Source organism: Molossus molossus, unplaced genomic scaffold (assembly GCF_014108415.1).
Source record: "Molossus molossus isolate mMolMol1 unplaced genomic scaffold, mMolMol1.p scaffold_m16_p_14, whole genome shotgun sequence".
NCBI classification, from domain to species: Eukaryota; Metazoa; Chordata; class Mammalia; order Chiroptera; family Molossidae; genus Molossus; species Molossus molossus.
Genome location: NW_023425349.1, coordinates 63,007,542 through 63,018,571, shown reverse-complemented (window position 1 = coordinate 63,018,571; position 11,030 = coordinate 63,007,542). Strand labels below are relative to the sequence as shown.

The following is an 11,030-nucleotide window of genomic DNA, read 5'->3' as shown; positions in this document are numbered from 1 at the left end:
CTAGAGGAAGCTGAGAACCAGATCAGTGAATTAGAAGACAGGGTAGAAAAAAATCAACAAATCAGAAAACCAAAAGAAAAAACAAACAATTAAAAAACAAGAAGGCAGCTTAAGAGAACTGTGGGACAACTGGAAACATAATATTATTCACATCAAAGGAGTCCCGAAAAAGAAGAAAATGAGCAAGGGTTTGAGAATATATTTGAAGAAACAGTGACAGAAAACTTCCCTAGAGTAAAGAAAGAAGGCATTCAAGTTCAAAAAGTACAGAGAACCCCAAGTAAGAACCCAAACAGGCCCACACCAAGACACATTATAATTTAAATGTCAAAAATTAAAGACAAAGAGAGAATCCAAAAGGCAGAAAAAGAAAAGCATCAGGTTACCGACAAAGGAAACTCCATAAGGCTCTCAGCTGACTTCTCAACAGAAAGACTACAGGCCAGAAGGAAATGGCATAAAGAAATCAAGGTCATGAAAAACAAAGATCTGAATCTAAGACTACTCTATCCAGCAAGGCTATCATTCAAAATAGAAGGTCAAATAAAGAGCTTCGCAAACAAAAAAGAGGCTAAGGGTATACATTAGCACCAAGCCAGTACTGCAAGAAGTGTTAAAAGGACTACTGTGATTAGTAGAAGAAATAGGTGGAAAAATACCACCACACTAAACAAAATGGCAATAAATAAGTACATATCAATAAGCACCTTAAATGTAAATGAATTGAATGCTCCAAGAAAAAGACAGAGTAGCTGATTGAATAAGAAAGCATGACTCACCTATATTTTGTTTACAAGAGACCCACCTTACAACAAAAGACCCACAAAGGTTGAAAGTGAAAGGATGGAAAAAAATCTTCCAAGCATACAAAAAGAAAAAAAAAAACTGGGGTTGCAATACTCATATCTGATCAAATACATTTCAAAATGAACGCCATAACTAGAGACAAAAAAGGTCACTACATAATATTGAAATTATCTATCCAACAGGAAAATATAACTTTGGTAAACATAAATGCACCCAATATAGGAGTATCAAAATATATTAAAAACCTTCCAGAGGACTTCCAAGGAAAAATCGACAGCAATACAATCATAGTAGAGGACTTTAACACCTTGCTGACATTACTGGATAGATCCTCTAGCCAAAAAATTAACATGGAAACAAAGACTCTAAATGAACCACTAGACCAAATAAATTTAATAGATATCTACAGAGAATTACACCCCAAAACTACAGAATTCACATTATTCTCAAGTGCACATGGAATATTCCCAAAGATAGACCACATGTTAGGACACAAACTAAATCTCTACAAGTTCAAGAAGATTGAAATCATATTAAGCATCTTCTCAGATCACAATGGCATGAAATTAGAAATCAGCTGCAACAAGAATGAGCAAACACATTGGAACACATGGAGGCTAAATAGCATGTTATTAAACAATGAATGGGTTACTGAAGAGATCAAGGAAGAAATTAAAAACTTCCTAGAAACCAATGAAAATGAACACACAACAACACGAAATCTATGGGATGCAGTGAAAGCAGTTCTGAGAGGGAAGTTCATAGCACTACAGGTCTACCTCAAGAAACAAGTAAAATTTCTAATAGACTATTGAACCTCACAACTTAAAGAACTCGGGTTTCAGAATATATTTGAAAAAATAGAAAATAAAAAGAAAACTCCAGTGCAAGTAGAAGAAAGGAAATAGTAAGGATCAGAGCAGAAATAAATGACATGGAGACCAAAAAACAATTCAAAGGATCAATGAAAGAGCTAGTTTTTCAAAAAGATAAACAAGATTGAGGGACCCTTAGCTAGACTCACCAAGAAACAAAGAGAGAGAACCCAAATACACAAGATCAGAAATGAAAGAGGAGAAGTAACAACTGTCACCACAGAAATACAAAGAATCATTAACAAATACAATTCACAATTATATGGCAACAATTTCTACAATCTAAGCAAAATGGACCAATTTATAGAAACACATAGTCTCCCAAAACTGAACCAGTAAGAGATAGAAAACTTGAACAGACCAATTACAACTAAGGAAATTGAAGATGTAATTTAGAAACTCCCAGCAAGCCAAAGCCCAGGCCCAGATGACTTCATGGGGGAGTTTTACTGAACATTCAAAGAAAAAGTAACACCCTTTTTCACAAACTATTTCAAAAAATTCAAGAAGAAGAAAGACTTCCAAAGTTATTTAATGAGGCCAGCATAATTCTAATTCCAAAAGCAGAAAAAAACACTATGAAGAAAGAAAACTACAGGCCAATATACCCGATGAACATAGATGCCAAAATCTTTAACAAAATATTAGCAAATCAAATCCAGCAACACATCAAAAATATTATTCATCATGACCAAGTGGGTTTCATCCCAGGCATGCAAGGATGGTACAGTATCTGCAAATTAATAAACGTGATACAACACATAAACAAAAGGAAAGATAAAAACTATATAATCATATCGACAGATGCTGAAAAAGCATTTGACAAAATCCAGCACCCATTTCTGATAAAAATGCTCAGAAAGATGGAAATAGAAGAATCATATCTCAATATAATAAAGGCCATATATGAGAAACCTATAGCCAACATCATACTCAGTGAGTAAAAACTAAAAGTGTTTCCCTTAATAACAGGAACAAGACAGGGAGGACAACTTTCACCACTCTTATTTAACATAGTACGGGAAGACTTAGCCACAGCAATTAGACATGAAGAAAAAATAAAGGTGATCCAAATTGGAAAGGAGGAAGTGAAACTGTCGTTATTGGCAGATGGCATGATATTGTACATAGAAACCCCAAAAGACTCCATCAAAACTCTACTTGATTTAATAAATGAATTTGGCAAAGTAGTAGGATACAAAGTTAATGTCCAGAAATCAATGACATTGTTATACACCAATGATGAAATCACAGAGAAACTTAAAAAACAATTCAATTTACCATTGCAGCAAAAAAATTAAGATACCTAGGAATAAACTTAACCAAAGAAGTAAAGGACCTCTTCACAGAAAACTACAGATCATTGAAACAAGAAATAGAGGAAGATATAAAAAAGTGGAAGCATATACCTTGTTCATAGATTGGAATAATTAACATTATTTAAATGTCTATACTACCCAAAGCAATCTATAGATTCAATGCAATCCCCATCAAAATACCAATGACATATTTCACAGAACTAGAACAAACACTCCAAAAGTTTATATGGAACCAAAAAAGACCTCGAATAGCCACAGCAATCTTGAAAAAGAAGAACAAAGTAGGAGGGATCACATTACCAGATTTCAGGTTATACTACAAAGCCGCTGTAATCAAAACAGTCTGGTACTGGCACAAGAATAAGCAAATCAATGGAGCAGAATAGAGAACCCAGAAATTGACCCAAGACAATATGCTCAATTAATATTTTACAAAGGTGGCAAGAGTATACAGTGGAGTCAAGACAGCCTCTTTAATAAATGGTGTTGGTAAAATTGGACAGATACTTGAAAAAAAATAAAGAAATAAAGCTAGACAATCAACTTACACCATACACAAGAATAAACTTAAAATGGATAAAAGACTTAAATGTAACTTGTGAATACATAAAAATTCCGAAAGAAAATGCAGGCAACAAAATTTTGGACATCATGCGCAGCAGCATTTTTACTGATAAAATACCTAAAGCAAGAGAAAAAAAGGAAAAAATGAACACATGGGACTACATCAAACTAAAAAGCTTCTGCACAACAAAAGAAATAACCATCAAAACAAAAAGGGATCCCACTATATGGTAGACCATAATTGCCAATTATGCATCAGATAAGGGTTAATTTCTAAAACATATAGAGTGCTCATACAACTCAACAAAAGGAAGACAAAGAGCCCAATTAATAAATTGGCAGAGGACCTAAATAGACAACTCTCCAACCAGGACATACAAATGGCTAAGAGACATATGAAGAAATGCTCAACATCACTAATCATCAGAGAGACGCAAATTAAAACAACAATGATATATCACCTCACACCTGTCAGAATGGCTGCCATCAACAAATCATCAAACAAGTGTTGGCAAGGGTGTGGAGAAAAAGGGACTCTAGTACACTGCTGGTGGGAATGCACACTGGTGCAGCCAGTGTGGAAAACACTATGATGTTACCTCAAAAATTAAAAATTGAACTGCCATTTGACCCAGTGATCCCACTTCTAGGAATATACCCTAAGAAACCTGAAACACCAATCAGAAAGAATATATGTACCCTCATGTTCATAGCAGCACCATTTACTATGGCTAAGATCTGGAAACAACCCAAGTGTCCATCAGTAGATGAATGGATAAAAGAGATGTGGTACATGTACACAATGGAATACTATGCAGCTTTAAGAAAGAATGTTCTCTTTTCCTTTGAGATGACATGGAGGGATCTGAATAGTATTATCCTAAGCAAAACAAGCCAAGCAGAGAAAGACAAATATCACATGATCTCACTTCTTTGGGGAATATAATGAACTAAACAAACTGATGAACAAAACTGACTGAGAGACATAGAGGTGGGGTACAGACTGACATATCTCAGAGGAGGGGACTTAGGGGGGTGATAAACCACGGAATTTATATGCATGTACACATAACTAATGGACATGGCCAACAAAGGTGGGGATGGGGCGAAGGGAAAACAATAAGAAAAAATAATAATAATTTTTTAAAAGTTTAAAAAAATAAATATAACATAGCTAAATATGGAGCGAAAATAGAATTATAAAATGCTAATTAAAACCAGGAAAGGCTAAAAAAGATGTGGAAGACAAAAAAAAAAAAAAAAGAAAGGTAACTAATAGAAAACAATGAAAACATTTGAACATTTATCTAATTATATCAGTAGCTACTTGAATTCTGAGGGTTTGAATTTCACAATTAAAAGACAGATTGTCAGAGTGGTTGAACCAACCTGACTATATGTTGTATATAAGAAATACACTTGAAATGAGGAGAGATATATAGATTAAAAGTAAATGGGTAAGAGAAAATGTAACATGCTATCACTTAAATCTAAAGAAAAAAAATTAGCTATATTTATTGTAGATAGATTTCAAAGTAAGAAATACTATCAGAAATAAAAAGGGCGTTATATAATGATAAAGGGGTCAAATACTCAAGACAGCATCACAAATCTTAATGTTTATTTGCCCAACAACAGACTGCCATAACTAAAAGAAGCAAAAACTGATAGAAATGCAGGGAGAAATAGATGAATTCAACTATCATATTAGAGATGGCAACACCCCTCTCTCAAAAAAATGACATATCTAGCAGGCAGAAAATCAGTACGCACATAGTTGAACTCACCAATACACTCAATAACTGGATATAATTGATATCTACAGACAACAGAACACACATTTTTCTCAAGCTTACACGGAGTATTCACCAAGAGAGACATTCTGAGCCACAAAATACACCTTTACAAATTTAATATAATAGAAAGCATACTTCTTTTAGAACACAATGGAATTAAATGAGAAATCAGTAACAAAAGGTAACTGGAAGAATTCCTAAATATACGGAGATTAAATGGCACACTTCTAAATAATACTAGACAAAGAAGTAATTTCAAGAAAAATTTAAAAATACTTTTGACTAACCGGAAATGAAAACACAACATAACTGAATTTGTTGGATGCAGCAATAAAAAAAAAAAAAAGTGCAGCCCTGGCCGATTTGGCTCAGCGGTTAGAGCGTCCGCCTGCGGTCCGGAGAGACCCGGGTTCGGTTCCTGCTAAGGGCATGTACCTCGGTTGCAGTTTGTCCCCGGCCCTGGTTGGTCGTGCGGGTGGCAGCCACTCGATGTGTCCCTTTCACATCGATGTTTCCCTCTCTCTCTCTTCCTCTCTCTCCCTCCCACTCTGTCTGTACAAAAAAAAAAAAAAAGTGCAGAAAGAAAAATTTATAACACCAAAAAAAAGAAAGATTAGAAAAAAAGAAAGATCTAAACTAATCTAAATTTCCATCTTAAGATACCACAAAAACAAGAGCAAATTAAATCCAAGGAAGCAGAAGAAAATAATTACTAAGGATTAGGGCAAAAAATCAATAAAATTGAAAAAGGGAAATCGATACAAAAAATTAACAAAAACAATAGCTGGTTCTTCACAAAGGTTAATAAAATCAATAAACCACTAACCAGGCTAAGAAAAAAAGATAGAGGACACAAATTACTGATTCAGAAAAGAGGAGGGAGCATCATTGTAGGTCTCATTCTATGGCAACAAATTGAATAACTTAAATGAAATGGAACAATTTCTTGAAAGACACAATGAGCCAAAACTCACACAAGAAGAAATATAAAATCTGAATTGGCTTATATCAAAGAAATTGAATAAATAATTAGCAACCTTCAAAAATATAAAGTTTAAAGCCCAGATGTGTTCACTGGTAAATTCTACCAAACTTTTAAGGGAAAAAAAATTATACCAATTTCATAGAAGCATAAGAAATACATCCTAATTTATTCTATGAGGTCAGCATCACCCTAATATCAAAACCAGACAAAGACATTATAAGAATCAACTACAGACCAATATCTCTCATCAACATAGATGTAAAAATCAGTAAGAATAAAATAGCAAATGTAATCCAACAACATATAAAACAAATTATACATTATGACCAAGGGGGATTTGTCCCAGGTATAGAAGTCTGGTTTAGTATATAAAAAATCAACGAATGTGCCTGGCCATTGTGGCTCGGTGGATTGAACATTGTCCCGTGGACTGAGAAGTCCTGGTTCAATTCCTGGTCAGGGTACATGCCGAGGTTGTGGGCTTGATCCCCAATAGGGGGGCATGCAGGAGGCAGCTGATCTATGTTTCTCTCTCACATTGATATTTCTATCTCTCTCTCCCTTCCTCTCTCTCTAAAAACATCAATAAAAACGTATTTTTAAAAAATCAACTAAAGCCCAGCCAATGTGGCTTAGTGGTTGAGCAATGACCCATGCACTAAGAGGTCGCCAGTTCGATTCCCAGTCAGGGCACTTGCCCAAGTTGTGGGCCTGATACCCAGTGGGGGGTATGCAGGAGGTGTCCAATCAATGTTCTCTCTCATTGATGTTTCTCTCTCTCTCACCCTCTCCCTTCCTCTGTCTCTAAAATCAGTCAATAAAATATATATACATTAAAAAAATAAAAAAATCAAGTAATGTAATGTAATAGATCAACAGACTAAAAAGAAAAGATCACAAGAAAATATCAATAGACGCAGCAAAAGACAATACCTATTCATGAGAAAAACATTCAGTAAACTAAGAATAGAGGGAATCCTGCTCAACTTGATAAAGAATATCTAGCCCTGGCTGGTTTTGCTCAGTGGTTAGAGTGTCGGCCTGTGGTCTGTACAGACCAGCGTCGGTTCCCGCTAAGGGCGCGTACCTCGGTTGCAGTTTGTCCCCGACCCAGGTTGGGTCGTGTGGGTGGCAACCACTCGATGTGTCCCTTTCATGTTTTTTTTTTTTTCTCTCTCTCCCTCCCACTCTATCTGAACAAAACATTGAAAAATGTCCTCAGGTGAGGATAAAAAAGAAAAAAATAGTGTATCTAAAAAACCCCATAGGTAACATCACACTTAATGCTGAAACACTTGCAGCCTTCCCAGTGAGACCTGGAACAAGTTTTCTTACCACCCCCCTTTTCAACATTATGCTGGGAGTTCCAGCTAATGCAGTAAGGCACAAAAAAGAAACAAAAGTTCTATAAACTTAAGGAAGACATAAAACCATCTTTGTTCACAGGTAACATGGTCATCTGTATTAAAATTCCAAAAGGGCCCTGGCCAGTTTGTCTCAGCCTTTAGAGTGTCGACCGGTGGACCAATGAGTCACAGGTTCGATTCCGGTCAAGGGCACTTACTTCGGTTGCAATTTGTCCCTTGGTTAGGGTTGTGCGGGAGGCAGCTGCTAGATGTGTCCCTTTCATGCCGATGTTTTTCTCTCTCCCTCCCACTCTTTCTGATCAAAAATAAAAAAATGTCCTTGGGTGAGAATTAAAAAAAAAAAATTCCAGAATAATAATAATAATAAAAACAAATAACCTCTGGAACTTGTAAGTGATTATGGGGAAGTTGCAACATAAAAAGTTAATACCCAAAAGTCAATGGGTTTACTATATACTAACAATAAACAAGTGGACTTTTAAATTAAAAACATACCATTTATATTAGCATGCCCCAAAATGAAGTAGTTAGGTATAACTCTAACAAAATATATGCAAGATTTATGTGAGGAAAACTACAAAATTCAAATAAATTAAAATGAAAAGAAGTAAATAAATGGAGAGATGTTTCATGTTCATGAATAGGAAGACACAATATTGTCAAGATGTCATTTCTTCTCAATTTGATCTAGAGATTCAATGCTATCTCAGCCAAAATCCAAGCAAGTTATTTTATGGATATTATAAACTGATACTAAATATAGGGTGAGGCAAAACACTCAGAATAGCCTATATAATATTGAAGGAAATAGGGAATTTGGAAGACTGACACTAGCAAATTTTAAGATTTACTATAAAATGACAATAATCACAACAATCTATCATCTGTGAAAGGACAGACAAATTAATCAATAGCATATAATATAGAGTTCAGAAATAAGACCCCTATAAGGGTAGTCAATTCATTTTGACAAAGGAGCAAAAGCAATAAAACGAAGCAAAGACAGTCTCTACAACAAATGCTGGTGGAACAAATGGACTCTCTTCATGAGGAAAAAAAAAATGTAGACAGTCCTTACACCATTCACAAAAATTAATTCTTTTAAGTTGTTGTTTTTTTTTTTTTTTGCATTTATCTTCAGGTAGAATGGGAGGGAGAGAGGGGAGAAGACAGAGAGAGAAACATCTATGTAAGAGAGACACATTGACTGGTCACCACCCATACAACCCCAACCAGGGCAGGGGAAAAACTGCAACTGAGGTACATGCTCTTTGCGGGAACCGGACCCAGGTCTCTCTGGTCCGTGGGCCGAAGCTCCAACTGCTGAGCCAAACTGGCCAGGGCACAAACATTAATTCTTAATGGGTCAAAGACCTAAATGTATAATACAAAGCTATAAAAATAATATAAGATAACCTAGGAGATCATTGCTAGGAGACAGCCTAGATGGCCTTGGGTATAGTGTTGCCCTTTTAAGATATGACATCAAAGGTGCAATCCATGAAAGAAATAATTTATAAGCTGGATTTTATTGAAATACAAAAACAAACAAACAAAAAAACCCTGCTCTGTAAAAGACATTTTTAAAGGATGTCAAAATAAGCCTCAGACTTGGAGAAAATATTTGCAAAAGACACATCATATAAAGGCCTGTTATCCAAAATATGCGAAGAATTAAAAATAGAACAATTAAAAATTGGAACTCAGTGGTGTTCACTGAACAGATCAGACTCCTCTTATGCACCCACCTCACTCGGCTTCCTTGGCAACCATGTTTGACAAACCTGGTGTGACTGACACCGAAAAATTTGATAAGTCAAAATTGAAGAAGACAGAAACTCAAGAGAAAAATCCACTGCCTTCAAAGGAAACTATTGAACAGGAGAAGCAAGCAGGCAAATCATGAGGCACGCACCACCAATATTCACTGTATTTTCCACAAGCATTACCTTCTTATTTTACTTCTTTTAGGCGTTTAACTTTGTAAGGTGCCAAGAGGTTGGATCAGTTTAATTGACTGCTGCCCTTTTTCACATCAGAGAATCACTGACAGTGGAGGTGGCACCTGCCTCTCCCATCTGCCTGTCTGGCTGGCAGGGAAGGAAAAGAACCTGCATGTTGGTGAAGGAAGAAGCTGGGTGGGACAACAGTAAACTCAAGAGTGAAAATCAAGCTGTCCTGCAGGCTTTACAATGCAATTTATTTTGTTTTATTATTTTATTTTTTCTTTATTGATTTTAGAGAGAGGGAAAGTGAGAGGGAGAAAGAGACAGAAACATCAGTGAGAGAGAACATTGATTGGCCTCCTCCTTCATGCCCCTCACTAGGGATTGGGCCCACAACCTGGGCATGTGTCCTGACCAGGAATCGAACTGGCGACCTCTTGGTGCATGGGTCGACGCTCAACCACTGAGCCACAAGGGCTGGACTTTACAATACAATTTAATCAGCACGTCTTTTTTCTTAAAATTATTTTAATTATTGGAATGCACAATTTTTTAAATATGCAAATAAAAAATTTTAAAACCAGAAAAAAATTGGGTCAATGACTTGAATAGACACCTCATCAAATAAGATACGCATATGGCAAATAAACATATAAAAAGATGCTTCATATCATATGCCATCAGAAAAGTGCCAATTAAAACAATGAGATACCACTGCACATGTATTAGAGTGGCTGAAATTCACACCACTGATAATACCAAATGCTGGCAATGATGTGGAGTTACAGAAATTCTTAATCTTTGCAGGTGGGAATACAAAGAGTTACATCCAGTCTGAGGTATAGTTTAGCAGTTTCTTAGAAACTACATACATGCTTGCCATATGATCTAGTAGTCATATTCCTTGGAATTTACCCAAAGGCACTGAAAACTTATGTCCACAGAAAAATCTACACACAGATATTTATGCTAGTTTTATTCATAATTACCTAAACTTGTGGCAACTTAAGATGTCCTTAGGTAAATAATGGATAAATGAACTGTGGTATATCCAGAAAATGGAATATTATTCAGCACTAAAAATAATGAGTTATTAAGCCATGAAAAGACATAGAGGGACCTTAAACAAGGAGGAACCTTAAATGCATATGGCTAAGTGAAGGAAGTCAATAAGAAAAGGCAACATACTGTGTGATTTTAACTATAAAACATCTGGAAAAGGCAAAACTATGAACATGATACAAAGATTGTTTATGCTTAAGTGTAAAAAATGGGTGAAGGGGGTCCAGAGGTAACAAAAAAAAATTTAAATGCCTCCAGTTTGCTTTGAATGTAAGAGGTTCTTGGTGGTCTGTTGTTTTTTTTAAGTAA

At 35.6% G+C, this 11,030-nt stretch overlaps 1 protein-coding gene across 1 annotated transcript; it reads left to right on the top strand.

Annotated features, from left to right (window-relative positions):
- Nucleotides 1–9,484: 9,484 nt before the first annotated feature.
- Nucleotides 9,485–9,619, top strand: LOC118630150 (thymosin beta-4-like). The gene has a single exon (XM_036261878.1). The coding sequence runs from the start codon at nucleotides 9,485–9,487 to the stop codon at nucleotides 9,617–9,619; it is 135 nt and encodes a 44-aa protein (XP_036117771.1).
- Nucleotides 9,620–11,030: the final 1,411 nt, after the last annotated feature.